General features: G+C 38.2%; 1 protein-coding gene across 15 annotated transcripts in view; it reads left to right on the top strand.

Moving 5' to 3' along the window:
• The window catches only part of MCF2 (MCF.2 cell line derived transforming sequence), a 132,128-nt gene that overhangs the window by 66,824 nt on the left and 47,655 nt on the right, over positions 1 to 17,649 (top strand). For 9 of the 15 annotated variants that reach the window (XM_054250817.2, XM_054250816.2, XM_078363248.1 and 6 more), the window contains 2 exons: positions 15,861 to 15,980; positions 16,785 to 16,901. In XM_054250817.2, coding sequence (XP_054106792.2) covers positions 15,861 to 15,980; positions 16,785 to 16,901 — 237 coding nt within the window. Of the gene's footprint in view, positions 1 to 1,089; positions 1,523 to 15,860; positions 15,981 to 16,784; positions 16,902 to 17,649 lie in introns of those variants that run through there. The other 6 variants (XM_002763339.7, XM_002763336.7, XM_035288290.3 and 3 more) reach the window with 2 other exon arrangements.

Here is a 17,649-nt window from a genome sequence, read left to right as displayed (position 1 = left end):
TACTCAGTAAAGAGCTTGGATCTCAGGGTCCCTTTATTTTCATAACTGCCAAATTGATCGTGCTGGGCAAGGGAGGGGTACAGGTGTCAATCACATGTAACTGGCTATAGGTTGTTTTAGCTGTTTTTTTTTTTTTAACATGTTAAGTGTTTTTGCTTGTGGTATGGTTTCTATACCCATACTCAAGAGCACATTAATTACATCTCAACCATTAATAACTGTTGGTTAGCTGGCCGGGCACAGTGGCTCATGCCTGTACTCCCAGTACTTTGGGAGGCATACCTGGGTGAATCACAAGGTCAGGAGTTTGAGACCAGCCTAGCAATGATGGTGAAATCTCATCTCTACTAAAAACACAAAAATTAGCTGGGCGTGGTGGCAGGCACCTGTAATCCCGCTACTTGGGAGGCTGAAGCATGAGAATCACTTGCATCCGGGAAGCAGAGGTTGCAGTGAGCTGAGATCGTGCTGCAGCACTCCAGCTTGGGTGACACAGCAAGACTTCATCTCAAAAAACAAACAAAAAAACAACAACAGCAAACTGTTGATTACTGTTTGAAATAAAGGTAAGTATTGAATGCAAGCTCATTTCAAGTGCAAAAGTTGGCATTCAGAAAGGATTTCTAGTGAAGTCTACCATTGTGTAGCTAGGTATAATTGCCTGTGGTGTATTATTTCAAACAAGTGTCTGTGAAATGATAAGTGTCATACAATTCAATTTCACGACCTTTATTTGTAGATTTCAAAATAAATAAAAGCATTTAGGTTATATTTTATAATTAATGAGAGGAAACTTTATTTTAGTTATACATTTTGGGGAAAGGTTAATTTGAAAGAGAATCCTATCTATCTTAGAAAGTTTGCATATTCTATTCTTTCTGGATTAATATCAGGACAAAAATTTGCAAGCTATATTCTTTCACAAGGCTTAAACCCAGAATATAATTTAATAACAGAGAAAACAAAACATAATTGAAATTTAAGTCATAGACCAGGGTAGGATGAGAGTAAAAAGCATGAGTTAATACTACCTTCACCAAGATTCTTAGCATTCCACCTTAAAAATCAAACTGCGGAGAGGAGAAAGCCAGTCCCATCAAGCCTGCTCCTAGGAAGAGAGCTGGTTTTTTTCCTTCCTTCTTCCACTCTTAGGACATGCCGGATCTTCTTGAGCAGTCCAGCACAAGCTAATCCACAAGGTTCAATCAGGCTAAGTAATTGGAGGAATGTGTCAACTCTGAATTACAACGAGCAGAAGGCAAGGATATGTCAGCTGACTAATCAGGGATAGTGGTTTTTTTTTTTTTTCTCCCCAGCGCTGCTGCCACTGTGCTAATGGAAGCAGCTACGGCAGCTTTGTTTGATAGAGATTTTTGCCTGCCGTTTTTAAATACTACCCAAGAAGCAGCTCATATTTCATCAATGTTGTATTGACAACTGGAAAAGAAGAGTGTAATTGTGCATAGGCGAAATGGCAGAAGCAAATCCCCCGAGAGGCAAGATGAGGTTCAGAAGGAATGCGGTAAGGGCTCTGTCTGCGCTCCTGGAAAGCCTATTCCCAAGTTCAAGTGCTGGGATGCTGCAGCATGGTGCTATAGCACAAACTGCTGAGTGGGGTTTTTAAGGACAGATGGAGAGAATGGAGACTTATATTTGCATGGTTTACACTGATGTGATTACTGTGATACTGACATAGGGTAATTCTCAGGCAAATGAGGGGTTAGAATATAATTTCAAAATCTAAATGTCATCAAGTTTATGCATGAGAACCTTAGTCATGTTATTCATTTAAGACTGTATGAACAATTTTGAATCATTTGACAGCATAGCTTTAAATCATGACTTACTTAAAATACTATCTAACAAAAGGATTCATCCTTTCCTTCACCATGATCAAGTAGCCTATGTTGCCAGGCATGGGTCTGGAGGTGATTCTATCATCACTTAAAATGTAGCCTTCCCTGGGTGTTACTGTACAAGTGATAAAATCTGTAAGGATTTGAAATCCTTATGGTTTCAATTATTTTCCAAACTTAAACGTCACAGGTTCAAAATTGTTGCCTACTGACAACTTTTTTTTAAAGAAAAAAGATAGGAACTCACTTTTCATTATAGTCAAGAATTTGGAAATCTCTTCTTTCAGTTACATTTCAAACACTCTTTCTTTTACCTAAATTTTCTCTTCATTTATTAATTAGTAATTTTTCAGCAAATTTCTAATATGATCTTTAGATGTATTTTGGAGAAAGGTTGAAATAACACTAACTAATTTAATAAAAAAACCAATCATTTTTGTGGCTTTAAATGCCACTCTTTTTCTTTCAAAGCTTAATATAATGTTATTGATGTTATGGTTTAAAATATAAATTTGCTCACTAAAAATATCGAGGTCACACACAAACACACACACACACACACACACACACACAAGAAGGTAAAAATTGACCATAAGAAAAAAATGGCATTTTGAATTAAAATTAAGATAAGGAAAGTAAGAATTTTATTATTGTTGAATGACAGTGAACATTAATAGGTGAGTAAATGATTTATTTTCTAATAAAGCTCTTAGCACAGACTGCTATTTTACAAATTATAGTTGGTTTTACTTTGACAAAATTATATCTTTGGCCCTATACATGTTTTTATCTTATAAGAATGTAGGGCCAGACTTTTAACAGACAATTTATGGTACACAAGAAATATTTGTGTTTGTGCTTTGGAGTATTGTAAGCAACTGATATTAGCACTTTTGTTATCAAAGGTGACTTAAGCTTTCAGAAAGTTCCTAATTTCATATATATATATACTCAGTGCTGAACTTAGTTTCAGGTCTATATTCATGCATTAATATACACACAAATAAATACAGCATAGGGATACTCATTGAATAGACATATCTGGTACTGTGATATATACAACATAAGTTACAAAGGTAAATATGGAATGGCTACTGGGCTGAAGGAACTCTCAATCTAGTGGAAAGGGTAAGACATGTTCATAAATAACTATTTTGAAAAGAAATTCTGGCTGGTAGAGAAGGCCTCATTCAGGGGATGGTATGTGTTTGGGTGTTAAGTAAGAGCATATATTGCTGTTACCTTTCCTTGATTCTTTACTATGTTTTTTTTCCCCTCATAAATGAATTAAGTGACTCCTTGGAACAGATATTATGAGTGGGATTAATTGGATTAATTCTGAAGCCTAGAACTATAGTAGAAGACACATATGTTTTGTTTATATGGATAGGACTTGACAAGAGTAAAGAATTTGAACCTCAGGTTGTGAAAAAATGGTTTCACCTTGAAGCATCTCTGGATGTGGGTTGATCCTGGAGGCTATGATAGGTGGCATCTAAAAGGATGGTCCAGTGTCATTTGAAGTCCAAAAAAAAAAAAAAAATAACTGAACTAGTTACTTGGTAGAAATTTCAGTGACTGTAGCTGAGTGAGAGAGTGGGAAGGAGAATAGATAGATATGTGACAAACAGGGCAAACCAGGAGGAAGGAGTATTGCTTTGGGCTGTCCTGCCCATGAGGTCACTCGACATGTTGCTTGGCAACTCATACTATCTGTATTCTTTAAGGTGGGGATATGGGGAAAGAGTGTGGAAGTGGCTCATACTGCTGCAACCTATTTTCTATAGCTTGGGGTAATGAGATTTCTTTTCCCAGCATATTCTGCAGAGATGGTTCAGACCTTATCAAAGTCAAGTGCCTGTCAGCATCTCAACATTTGTCTGATATTAGATTATACTTTCCTTTTGGTGAACTGTATCCTCTAAATTGTTTCCAGCAACTTGTTTCAAATGTTGTTTGTCCCATTTTGGAAATGTCAAAGTCAAATTATCCCTGAATGGCAAACAGTAAATCTGAATGTACATTCCGTCTATGAAGTGTTAAGTGTCTAGAAAGTTTGCCCTTAGGATCCAGATAGGCCTTACTACTGCTGCTTACTGACTGTGCCTCAGTGTGCTCCTCTGTGGAAAGGGAATAATATCTAGTTTGCTGCAATGTTATGAAGGCTAAATAATATATATATATGTATGAAGTCTGACACATACCTAATGGCTTTTAGTCAAGGGTATCTCTTATTGTTACTGCCTTTCTTTACTCTAGAGATTAAAAAAGAAAAGCTATAGGAACATAAATTATTTTTATAGTTAATAACCAAACTTTCTCATATTTTATAAGGTACTTTCAACATTCTAGAAGTAATAACTAGAATAACTGAAAAGTGTGCATAGGGTGATGAATTGCCTCCCTTAGAGAGCACACACAGGAGTATGAAACAAGATTAATTTCCAGACTTTGGCAGGGAAATGATGGATTTGGTTTATGCCTGCTCTTGTTGTTATTGTTGTTGTTACTGCTATTAGATCATAGAACTAAGCAATCTGGAAGTATGAGTGAGTAAAAGGGAGTAAATCTGTTCTCTGGGAGGGAAAGAAGTGAGGGAGCTTATTTTGTGCTTGTTACCTTGAAGAGCCAGTAAGAGCTACTGCTGAGGGCTAGGGTGGGACCATGTACAGTGATTGGACACATGGCTCCGAGTCCTATGTGACAGGCAGCTGGTTCACTTTTACTGAGATGTCTTTAAGCAGTCACATGCTGGAACTCCAGAAAAATGCCTCCAAGAAGCTAAAACCAATGCTGTTTCCTCTCTCAGGCAAACTACTTTTTTAAAAGCAAAAACACAATGAAATAAAACAAGACTAACCTTTGCCCAAATCCCTTTGCTTTTTTGACAATTTCTCAAAAATGATTTATGCTTTCAAAATCTCAGGTTTGATTTTAGGGAAAAAGAAATCGTGCTTTTTCATGTTTATATAACCATACAGATTAGAGGTTCTTAAAGTAGTATACCCAAGAATTTAGAAAAATAATATTCTGAAATCAAAATGGGAAAGTTCACTGCTCTTGAGCTGTGTTTGCTGTGATATGTGCATCTGATACCCTATGCTGTTTGATTGTTCATTTAAATACCAGCTTTAAAATGGGTTATCTTGAAACTTTTAGTTATTACAAATATTGGTATATAGAGAAAAAGTACTCTCTCTATATACCTATATGTATATCCACATAGATGCATACAAACTAATCTTAAATTTATATGGCTTGTCAGGTTAAAATTGCTCGACAGTGTTCTGTCCCCTGTAGAGTCTCAGAGCCAGCAATCACATACAAGGATGTGTTCATATTATTGATATTGGTCAATGTTCAGATCTATGAAGCTTTTGGTTCAGCAGTTGCAAATTGTCAGTGCACAGATATGTTTTGTTTAGACTATACAGCATTTTGACAAACTTTTAATTTGTTTTCCATCTTTAAACATCTGGGCTTCACATGACAATCTGGGTTTCTGTCTTCTCTTGAAAAACCAAAGAGCTGGCAATGCTGGGCCCACCTTACCACATGACAACATGTATCTGGAGCTGACTTATGAGTGTCCTCTGCTTTGAATGTTCTCCAGTTCACCACAGTCCCCACCACTTCCTGTTGCTCCTCATCATATAGAAAGAGTGTGAATTGCTATTTTCCACCTAATTTAGGCTGTTCATTAATTAAGCCTACTTCAAATTTACATTATATCCCTAACACATGGTAGGCATTCAAGTTTGTCACCTTTGCTTCAGGTCTCAGGTTTAGATTCTCAACCAACCTAATCCTTGTATTATTTCTGCTATGACTTCTCCAAAGTCCTCTTGCTGATTGAGTCTAGTTCTACAGGCAGGCGAACCAGGGTTTTACTTCTGCGACTTAGGAGCTAGAAGGTCTTGAAAAATTGCCTGACCTCACAAAAACTCAATGTATCAGTTTCCTATTGCTGCTGTAACAGATTACTGCAACCTTAGTTACTTAAAACAATGAAAATGTATTGTTACAGTTCTGGAGGTCAGAAGTCCAAGATTACCCCGTTGGGCTAAAAATCAAGGGTCAGCAGAGCTGTGTTCCTTCTGCAGACTCTAGAAGAGAATCTGCTTCTTTGACTTCTCCAGCTTGCATGTTGTCCACATTCCTTGGTTTATATCCCTGCCACACTTTGATGTCTGCCATCACATCTTCTCTGACTCTCCTGCCTCCCTCTTTTCCTGATGATTACATCGGTCCCAACGTAATAATCCAGGATAATCTCCCCATATCGAGATCCTCAATCACATTTAAAGTCTCTTTTACCATATAAGATAACATATTCACAAGTTCCAGGGATTAGGATGTAGACATCTTTGGGGATAATGGCACTCAGTTTCTCCAGCTGTGAAATGAGGACAAAAATAGGACCTACTGCATGTAAATACTTAGCACAGTGTCATAGTAGTGTCCCTTATGGGCATAATTCTAGTAGTATGCATTCAATAAATGACATTTCTACCCCATCCAACTATCCAATCTCCTTTCCCTAAATTAAAGCTTTGCGAGGTCCTGAATATATATATATATATATATATATATATATATATATATATATGTATTTTTTTTTGACTAAAGAGAAGCTATGAATAGTAGTCATAAAGGTGAGGTCTGGATTCACTTTAAAAGTATGACAGTTTGGTAGGCACCTATTATGGTCTGGGTTAAGTGAATAGGAGTACAGGGATTAAAAATTCAGGTATGTCTTATTTATATGTGGGCATGAGGGATAAAAACAATACACCTGATCTGAACTGTATGATTTATTTTCTAGAAAAATAACTGACAAATCAAATGCATTGAGTGCCACCTGATTGCTCCGATTGCTTAGTAGTTGTGTAGCTATTGCCTACAAGTTATTTAGTCTCAGAAATGGCTACTAAAGTTGAGAGTAACTTGGATTAAAAGAGCCCATGTGGTGGCGGGGTGTGGTGGCTCACCCCTGTAATCCCAGCACTTTGGGAGGCTGAGGTGGGTGGATCACGAGATCAGGAGTTCAAGACCGGACAGGCCAACATGGTGAAACCCTGTCTCTACTAAAAAATACAAAAATTAGCTGGGCATTGTGGCTTGTGTCTGTAATCCCAGCTAATTGGGAGGCTGAGGTAGGAGAATTGCTTGAACCAGAACCCGGGAGGTGGAGGTTGCAGTGAGCCGAGATCGTGCCACTGCACTCCAGCCTGGGCTACAGACAGAGCAAGATCCCATCTCAAAAAAAAAAAAAAAAAAAAAAAAAAGTCCTTGTGCTCTAGGAAGACATGCAAAAGGGATTCTAAAATTATGCAATAACAAAAAAGTTTGTAAATGTAATTATGTAGTTTTTATTCTTTGATAATGCATTTTCTTCTAAAGCACAGTTTTTCTGGGCTTTTTGTGACAAGTGAATTATTAAATATTTTGAAGGAATTAAGGAATGAGAATGTATGCTGAAGGGCTGTTGGCCTCTTATGCTGTGCTGAAGTGCAGGGTCCAAGAAGTAAAGAGACAGGACATTGAAGAACTTGTGAAGAGCATCTGGACTCAGGGGGCCATGCCACCTATGAGCGGAGACAGGCGAGGCCCAAATGCTCAGAAGCGTCTGTATTTATTAGGTTCAAGCAGGGGGAAGGGTCATAAGTGAGGTCATCATCTATAGGCTTAGTGATAGGGCATACATAATCACGTGAGTCACAAGCAAGGGGGCCACCTTATTATGTCACCTGGGCAGAGGGGTGGGTCATGCACAGTAGGGGACTATGCTGTGCCCAGTAGTAGAGGGTCGTGTACAGAAAAGGGGTCCACCCCCATTAGATCACCAAGGCAATGAGGTGGTCCATGTGCAACAGGTGTGCAATACTTCTTATCTAGGGGCTAGAGACTTCAAAGGATTTCTAATAGAAGGATACTGGAAGCCAGTGCAGTGGGAGCTGATAGACTTGTGCTCTTCTCTTAAGATATTTATGGGAGAATGATTTGAGCTAGCACAGAAGCAAGAAAAGTCTGACAGGGTGTACAGCTGTCGTGACTGGTCACACCAGAGTGGTTCTTCTCCCTTGGTTATTTGCGGGCTCTCAGGCCTGAGGCCTACTTTCCACAGGAACTGGATGCAAGGTACTACAAATCCTTTATCAGGAGGAGAGGCTCTTGCTCCAAGCCTGCCATACAGTGTAAGCCCTTCCAGGCAGGGACGACCCTGCCTGGATCTCTGGTTCTTGTCCTGGTCTGGCTGTTTTCCCATGTACTGCTTCTGTTCTGTGACTGCTCCAGGCATTCCTCCTACAATAAACTACTATATGGTAATATAGAAGGATTCTATAAATCAGCACTAAATGTGTCAGTACAGTTCCAACTACAATACCTATATGATTATATAGAAAGATTATGTGGAATTGAGTATGATTATATAAGCTAAATATAGTAAGCAGTAAGTTATTATATAGAAAGATTATATGGGACTAAGTATGATTTTTTATATATAAGCTAGATATAAGTAAGCAGTGAGTTATACTTCAGGCACTAATAGTGCTTGGGGTCTGCACAGTTCCTCCATGCCCATGGGGGGTGTTACCCACATAAGATAATCAGAAGGTTTTACTGAAGAATGAACTGATTAGAATATAGAATTATCTTTAGAAGCAATTTATATAGCTGTCATATATAGCTATCAATGTTTGGGATAAACCACTTTATTAAATAGAGCAATGACAGGTTTAATGAACATCCAACATAAAATCCCTGACTTATGAGCAGCTGAATACCCTACCCCTGCTTGAAATCACTCCCCTACTTGTCTTGCAGACAGTGCTTTTCCTTCTCTCTCCTTTCTTTCTGTTTTGTTCCCTGCTATGCGATTAGCCATCTCTGGACCTGGCTGCTGGTACAGCCTTGATCTCCTAGGAAAGGCAGAGTAGAGAGCGGGCCTTGCCTCAGGCAGAGAGTTGCCACATAGCCCTCTCTATTCCCGTAGTATCCTCCGATACCCTCCTCCCCAGCACATAATTTTGGAGATGGGTGAGTATCCCTGGTTTGAAGTCAGCACCAGGTTCTTGTATCCAGAGAATTCTAGATACAAGAGAATATGAAATATAGGGAAGTCAGAGAGAGAGAGAGAGAGAGAGAGAGAGAGAGAGAGAGAGAGAGGAAACCAGATCAACCTAGAATCCATGAAAGAATAAAAGTAATTTTTCTTTAAATGTTGGCAAAAGTAGGGTGCTTTCGATTTAATTTAAAAGTGAAAAAATAAACAGGTTCAAGGCAGGGGAATATAATAATATAATGGGAATTTACCCAGGTGAAGAAAAAGGAAAGGCTTAACTCCCAAAATGAAGGGGGTAAAAATAGAATCCATGCTTTCCATTTAAAAATAGGCTCAAAGGGCCAGGCGCAGTGGCTCACGCCTGTAATCCCAGCACTTTGGGAGGCTGAGGTGGGCGGATCACGAGATCAGTAGATCGAGACCATCCTGGCTAACACAGTGAAACCTCATCTCTACTAAAAATATATAAAAAAAGAAAAAAATTAGCTGGGCATGGTGACATGCACCTGTAATCCCAGCTACTCGGGAGGCTGAGACAGGAGAATTGCCTGAACCCAGGAGGCAGAGGCTGCAGTGAGCTGAGAATGCACCACTGCACTCCAGCCTGGGTGACAGAACGAGATTCCATCTCAAAACAAAACAAAACAAGGCCCAAAGTTCCCACAAGTCCCTGTCAGATTCTCCCTTTAAACAAGTCTTTATCCATATTCCTAAAATATTCTAACCAAACCTGCTTGTCCTGAGGTTCAAGAATCTAAGGAAAAATTTTAAAACTATCTTATTAATATTTTAGATTTAAAAAAGTAACTTTTTATGTCTTTTGCCCACTTTTTAATGGAGTTGTTTTTCTCTTGTAAATTTGTTTAAGTTCCTTGAATACTGCATGTTCTCACTTATAAATGGGATCTAAATGATAAGAACTCATGAGCACAGAAGGAAACAACAGACACTGGGGTCTACTTGAGGGTGGAGGGTGGGAGGAGGGAGAGAAGCAGAACAGATCACTATTGGGTACTGAGGTTAATGCCTAGGTGAAGTAATAATATGTACAACAAACCCCCATGACACGTGTTTATCTATGTAACCTTTGCATGTACCCCCAAACCTAAAATAAAAATTTGAAAAGTGACTTTATATTTATTTTTTCTTTTAATTCCTGCAATAACTGGAAAATACGTGTGTGTGTGTGTGTGTGTGTGTGTGTGTATGTGTGTGTATTTGAGGCATAGTCTCAATCTGTTGCCCAGGCTGGAGTGCAGTGGCACAATCTCAGACCACTGCGACCTCCACCTCCTGGGTTCAAGTAATTCTCACACCTCAGCCTCCGCAGCAGTGGGGACCACAGGCATGTGCCACCACACCCAGATAATTTTGTTGTATTTTTAGCAGAGACAGGTTTTAACCATATTGGTCAAGCTGGCCTTGAACTTCTGGCCTCAAGTGATCCTCCCATTTCAGCTTCTCAAAGTGATGGGATTATAGGTGTGAGCCACCATGCCCAGCTGGAAAATACATACACCTAACATAAAATAAAATATACATTATGTAGATAATAGAAGGTAGGATATGCATTACCATTAGAACTCTATTTCTGTTTCTCGGTCTCTCACTCTGTTTCTCTATACATGTTAACTTTATTCTTTTCAATGTTTCTCCAGCAGCAAGGCCCTTGGCAACCAGCTGCTATTAAATGGCATCCTCAAAGTTTCTTTCACTCTGTATTAGTTTGAAAATCCTAGGGCAGGACTTCTTTGGCCCTGCTTACATCAAATGTTCATGCTAATCTTTTTTCTTTTCCTTTTTAAAGAGATGAGGTCTCGCTTTGTCGCCCAGGCTGGAGTGCAGTAGTACCATCATGGCTCACTGCAGGCTCAACTTCCTGGGCTCAAGCGATCCTCCCCGCTCAGCCTCCTGAGAAACTGCAACCGTAGGTGTGTACCACCATGACTAAATAATTTTTAATTTTTTTGTAGAGATGGGGGTCTCACTATGTTGCCCAGGCTGTTTTGGAACTCCTGACCTCAAGCAATCTTCCATCCTCAGCCTCCCAAATTGTTTGGATTACAGGCATGAACCACCATGTCTGGCCCTAATCATACATCTAATCACTGCTAATCATTGTGTGTTGGAAAAGCAGGGCCATGTAGGAAAATAAGAGTTCTCATTTGGAACCAATGTGTAAAATAATAGGAGGGGGAGTAGTTTCTCAGATGAAGGAAGAAAGTAACAGACATGGCCTGCTGGAGGAATTATGAGTAGAACAACCATCCCAATTTATGCATATTGATAATCATTGTTTATCAATTTAATTTTATGCTCTTTTAATTTACTGATTGTGCATATCACACTCATTTCTCTTTTATTTACTCTAGTTCTCATTGCCACTTAACATTTTATGTTTTATCACCATCTCAAATTGAATTAAGAAAATCCCCAGTTTTGAGCATAATTTCCCAAAAAGTCTTTGTCTTATACCCTGGTGAAAGTAACTTTTTTCTTTTATCTTAAAATGTACTTTATTTTTTAGAAGTTCACAACAAAATTGAACAGGAAGTACAGAGAGTTTCCATAAACTCCTTGCCCCACAATATCTTATTAATTCTTATTTTATAGTTTTGTTTAATTACTAATATTGTAACATGCCTGAAATATAATTGACGTTGGAACATTTTTCATATATTTTGCTCTATGATGCTTTATCTGCCATCTTGAGGCTGATGACTCTTGATTCTGCACTCTTAGCCTAGACTTTTTTCCCTTCTTACTTACACAAACAGCTGTCTGAAGGACATCATCTGGATGTCCTGCTGACCCTTCCAACCTAACATGTATATGAATGGGGATCAGAATCTTGTTTCCCTCCTTAAAACCTGTTTATTTTGTGTTTCCCTATCTCAGTGAAGGTTGTACCATTCAACCAATTAATCAAGTCCCAAATCTGGAGTTCGATCCTCCTAGTCCCTCCTTTCTCAGTAAGTACCTCAGGTGGTTATGACTTGCCGATTGTACCTCCTAAATTCTACCCTTCTTCCTGCTACCATTGCTTTAGTTCAGAAACTCATCATTCCTGGCTTGGATTTCTGTACCAGCCTCCTAGCTCATCTGTCTGCTTCTACTCTTGTTCAAATCCAGTTCTTCCCAAGGCCAAAGTGATCCTTCTAAAATGCAAATCTCACCATTTTGCCTGCTGCTCAAAACCTCTTAAAGACTCCCCTAACCTCCAGGAAAAAAAACCATGATCCCTTCTGATGTGGTTCTGGCCCATTTTCCCAACACCATCTCCCATTGTCCCCCGACAGCATTTCATCTAGCTCTCTTAACTAGGGCCTTTTCAGGTAGTTTAGTGATTAAGAGAACAGACTTAGGGGCAAATCAAGGCTTTGCCAGCTGGGGTAAGGTATACTTAAACTTTCTGAGTCTCACTGTCTTTATTTGTAAAAGTGAGTAACCTAACTCCTTCATAGCATTATTATAAAGAGAATCTATGATAATAATGGCAAAATCCTTTGGACAGAATAGACATTTAGTACATGGTGATTTATTGTTAAAATTGGGCTATGCTACTCCATTCTCCACTTATTTTGCAAGGTGCCCTCCTTTGCCTTTTGAATTCTTTAGTATAGCAGTTATTTTTGACTGCCTACTATGTGCCAGTAAGTTCAAGAAGTTGGGGAAACATTGGTGGACTGGAACGACGTTCTGATCCAATTAATTCCTTGTTATGCTTCGAGATCTTTTTGGCCTTTCTATGTCTCAGAGAGTTTGTACTACCATTGCCCCTTGTATATTATTCTAATTCATTTGATTACTTATCAACTTATCAATCTTTATCAATCTTATACTTATCTTTAACAATCAAAGAGTTGCTGATTACTAATGGACTCTGGAGTTGAACTGTTGAGTAGGGGTTGTATTTTGTTAATTTGTGAACATTCAATGCCTAACAGAGCATGATAGTCATTCATTTAAATACATGAAGTAGACACATAGAAGATGTTCAGTAAATATTTCTTATATTAAAATAAAAATGTAATTTCATAATAAATGTGTTCTTTTATTGTTTAATGGAAATACACAGACAAAACCCCTTTGGCTTTTAGGGTTGTCCGATCAACCTGCCACCTAATTCTGTTTGTTTTTATAGGAAATAAGTGCCATTTGAGTTCAAATAACTAACTTTAAAATAAAGATCTAGAGTCTACTTCTTCATAACATGGGATCTACTTGTCTAGTGTGAGAAAATTCCATACCAGAAGTGTTGCAAGGATCTTACTTGAAGCCTTACATTATTTTTCTTACTATTTCCATGTTTTTAGATTTTATCAATATCCATTTGTAAAGTGTTGGCCTTTTCCTGGATTTTATAAATTAATTTATTTTATTTTATTTAATTTTAGGAAGGGAGGAAGGAAGGAAGGCAGGAAGGGAGAAAGGAGGAAGGGAGGGAGGAAGGAAGGGAGGGAGGGAGGGAGAGAAGGGAAGGAAGGAAATTAGGCAATGAGACAGACATTGCCGACCTGAATCTAGAGGTCTACAAGTTGATTTCCTTTTTTTCTTTTTTTGAGAGAAGGAAAGAAAAAAAAGGAGTGGAGGAGAGGAAGAAAGAGGAAGAAAAAGAGGGAGAGAGAACAGAAATGTTGCTTTATTCTAAAAAAAAATGGGTATTAATAATGGCCAATCAATGTTTCATTTAAACCTATGAGTAGGTGTGATATGGTATTGACAAGAATGTATATTTTGTGTATTTAAAGTGGAGAGCTCTATAAATATTTATTAAGTTTACTTGTTCTAGATCTGAGTTCGAGTCCTTGATATCCTTATTAATTTTCTGTCTCATTGAGTCTAAGTCTCTATGTATCTGGGTGTTAGGATCGTTACCTCTTGCTGTTGCATTGATCCTTTTACCACTATATCTTTGTTGCTTTAAAATCTATTTTATCAGATACAAGAATTGCAACTACTGCTTTTTATTTATTTATTTATTTCTGCTCTCCATTTGGTTGGTAAATCTTTCTCCATCCCTTTGTTTTGAGTCTTTGTGTATCCTTGCATGTGAAATGGGTCTGGATATAACATGCCGTTGGGTTTTGGCTGTATCTTTTGATTGGGGGATTTAGTCGATTTAAATTTAGGATTACTGCCATTTGGTGTTAATGGGCTGTTTTATCCATTCGTTGATGTAAATTCTTCTTTATGTTGATGCTCTTTACTTTTTGGTATATTTTTAGAAAGGCTAATACTGGTTGTTTTCTTTCTATGTGTAATGCTTCTTTCAGAAGCTCTTGTAAAGCAGGCCTGGTGGTAATAAAATCTCTGAGTACTTGCTTGTTCATAAAATATTTTATTTTTCCTTCAGTTGTGAAGCTTAGTTTGGCTGGATATGAAATTCTGGGCTGAAAGTTCATTTCTTTAAGAATGTTGAATATTGGCCCCCACTCTCTTCTGGCTTGTAGAGTTTCTGCTGAGAGATCTGCTGTAAGTCTGATAGGCTTGCCTTTGTGGGTAACCTGACCTTTCTCTCTGGCTGCCCTTAGTATTTTTTCCTTTGTGTCAACCCTGGTGAATCTAACGATTATGTGCCTTGGGGTTGCTCTTCTTGAGGAATATCTTTGTGGTGTTCTCTGTATTACCTGGGGTTGAATATTGTCCTGCTTTGCTAGTTTAGGAAAATTTTCCTGAATAATATCCTGAAGAATATTTTCCAGCTTGGATTCATTCTCTCCGTCACATTCAGGTACACCTATCAAATGTAAATTTGGTCTTTTCACATAGTCCCACATTTCTTGGAGACTTTGCTCATTCCTTTTTATCCTTTTTTCTCTAATCTTGTCTTCTTGTTTTATTTCATTAAGTTGGACTTCGACCTATGATATCCTTTCTTCTGCTTGAACAATTCAAGTGTTTAAACCTGTGCATACTTCTCAGAGTTCCTGTATTGTATTCTTCAGTTCCATTAATTCACTTATATTCCTCTCTAAGTTGTCTATTCTCATTAGGATTTCATCAAACCTTTTTTCAAAGTTCTTAGTTTCTTTACATTGGGCTACAACATGTTCTTTTAACTCACAGAAGTTTCTTATTATCCATCTTCCGAAGCCTGATTCTGTTTATGGGATGTGCTCATTCTCCATCAAGCCTTGTTCCCTTGTTGATGAGGAACTGTGATCCCCTGTAGAGGGAGAGGCATTCTGATTTTGAGTATTCTCAGCCTTTTTACGCTGGTTTCTTCCCATCATTGTAAATTTATCCAGCTGTCATCTTTGTAATTACCAACTTTCAAATTAGGTCTCCGAGTGGATGTCCAAGTTGTTAATTCCCAGGGCCGAAATATAAGCAATCCACTGCGCCGGCCAAAACAGCGGCGTTAAGACTGATGGTGCTTTTCTGCCCGGGAATCTCCAGTCTGGCTTCCTTGTTGAGTCCTTAATAGGCGACCCTGCCTTCTCGGAGCTCCAAACCTCAGTCAGAAGGGGAACCAGTCCCATTTACTCTGCACCAAGAGCTGCCGCGCTGAGGTGCCTGCACAACTGCTGCACCAGCCACAAGAGTCGCGCTGGTGACCCGTGTGGCTCCTCCAAACCTCGGTCAGAAGGGGAACCAGTCCCGTTTACTGTGCACCGAGAGCTGCCGCACCGAGGTGCCGGCGAAACCACTGCTCCGGTCACAAGAGTCGCGCTGGTGACCCGTGCAGCTCCTCCACTGGGAATCTTCTGCTCCGTGAGCGACCAAAATTTGTCTGAAAGTGTGGCATCCTCTCGTTCTCTGCGCTTTCACTGGGAGCTGCAATCCCGAGATGTTAGTGATCAGCCATCTTGGATCATTCCCCCGGCTTTTATGAATTTAAAGTTTGTTTTTTTCAATTACATATTTTATGATATGTTCTCAGTTGAGTGTGTATTGACATTTTTTTTTCTTTCTTTTGTTCTTTCTTTCTATAGGCTTCCTTCCCTGGGAACTTGCATTTGGTTTTGGTTTTACGTCCTACCAGCTTTCTTCAACGAACGTTCACAGACATTGGATTTCGGTTTAGTCAGGAGGATTTCATGCTTAAATTACCAGTAAGAGTATATTATATAAATGTTTTGTTCCTCTAATTCTCATAAAGACTTGCACCATGCTGTTTATATTTTACATGTGCCCATGTAGCATTTAAAAGAAAAAAATTAAAATTTGTCTTTTAAAAGTATACATTTGAAATGCCCAAAAGTCTTTCACTTGCCATTTAAAAAAGAAATTGATTCATTGACTTAAAACAATTACTTTTGCAAAAAAAGTCATATATATTATATATGTGTGTATATATGTATGTGTGTATGTGTGTATATGTATATGTATGTGTATAGAAGTAAGAAATTTTATTTTTAGTAAAATTGAATGTATGTTTTATGTATTTGAACTCCCATGAACTTACATCCTGAGCTAGTCCAGAGTACCTGACTTTTCAAATATATTTTATATGTTTTTAAGGTTAAGAATAGGGTGCTCATAAATTTGGATACTTTGAAAAGGTCAGTCCCTCCTGCTAAATTATAACTTACTACATAAAGTCCTTTTCTTTGTTGTGAGCATAGCATTCTTTTAGAAGCTAGACCATTAACTGCAAACTTTTAGATGGAGGAAAATTAGGCGTTTTGGTTTCTGTGGAGATTGATTTCGTTTTACAGAAAATGTTTTGTAAAAAAAACTGTTATTATCTGAAGAAGATAGTGTACACATGTGTGGGGGCATGTACAGGAGAGAACTGTTAAAACCATTTATCAGAGGTAACTTTCTGCTAAATGTTTGCTAAAGTTCATTTTACAGTTTAATGGAGGGATGGCATGAAGGGCAGTTAACAGTATCTTTCTTGCTTATTTATATAGGTTGTTATGCTGAGCTCAGTTAGTGATTTGCTGACATACATTGATGACAAGCAATTAACCCCTGAGTTAGGCGGCACCTTGCAGTACTGCCACAGTGAATGGATCATCTTCAGAAATGTATGTTGTCTTTGCCCTTACTGTAGAGCCTGTAGTTCTTCATGTTAGCCTTTAAATCTACTTCTAGAAATTTTTCCTATTTAAAAAAAAGAAAAGATTTCTGGGGCCCTCACTTTTCAAATATGTGTGAATTCAACATCTTGGTTTTCTTCCATAGGATATATCTAGAAATAATGAGCAGTCACTGAGGATGGCAATTTAAGCAGAATACTAGGGAATAAGGAGATCATACTCTGCCCAACCCCTCCTGTGGCTATGTAGTAACTTGAAGAAATAAAGAGTTTGGATTCAAATCCTGGACCTGCTGATTTTTAGTTATATGACCTTGGGCAATATACATAACCTATCTGAATCTTAGTTTTCCTAACTGTAAAATGGGACTAATAATAACTTACCTCATAGGGATCTTAAAAAGACGAACTGGGATAGCAAATATAAAATGTTTTACATGGTGCCTAGCATATGGCAAACGATCAAAAAATGCACGTAGTATTATTAATCTCATCATCTTAGTGATGCTTCTGAGGCATTTAGATTTGTAACAAAGAGTACATCTATTTTAGAAATTTACAAATAGACAAGGGCCCTGCAGCTCCCAAGTGTGTCTGTGGTAAATAAGTATGTTGACTTCTAATCTCAGAGATAGGGGAACTCTTAGAAAGAGATTAATGATATACCATTAAATTAGGATTCCATTTTTCTCATACTTGTTCTTCACTCAGCATTTCATTAATTCATTTAACAATGC

The sequence above is a fragment of the Callithrix jacchus genome, chromosome X, assembly GCF_049354715.1.
Source record: "Callithrix jacchus isolate 240 chromosome X, calJac240_pri, whole genome shotgun sequence".
NCBI classification, from domain to species: Eukaryota; Metazoa; Chordata; class Mammalia; order Primates; family Cebidae; genus Callithrix; species Callithrix jacchus.
Note: the sequence above shows the minus strand (reverse complement) of the source record. Positions and strands in the feature narration are given on the sequence as shown.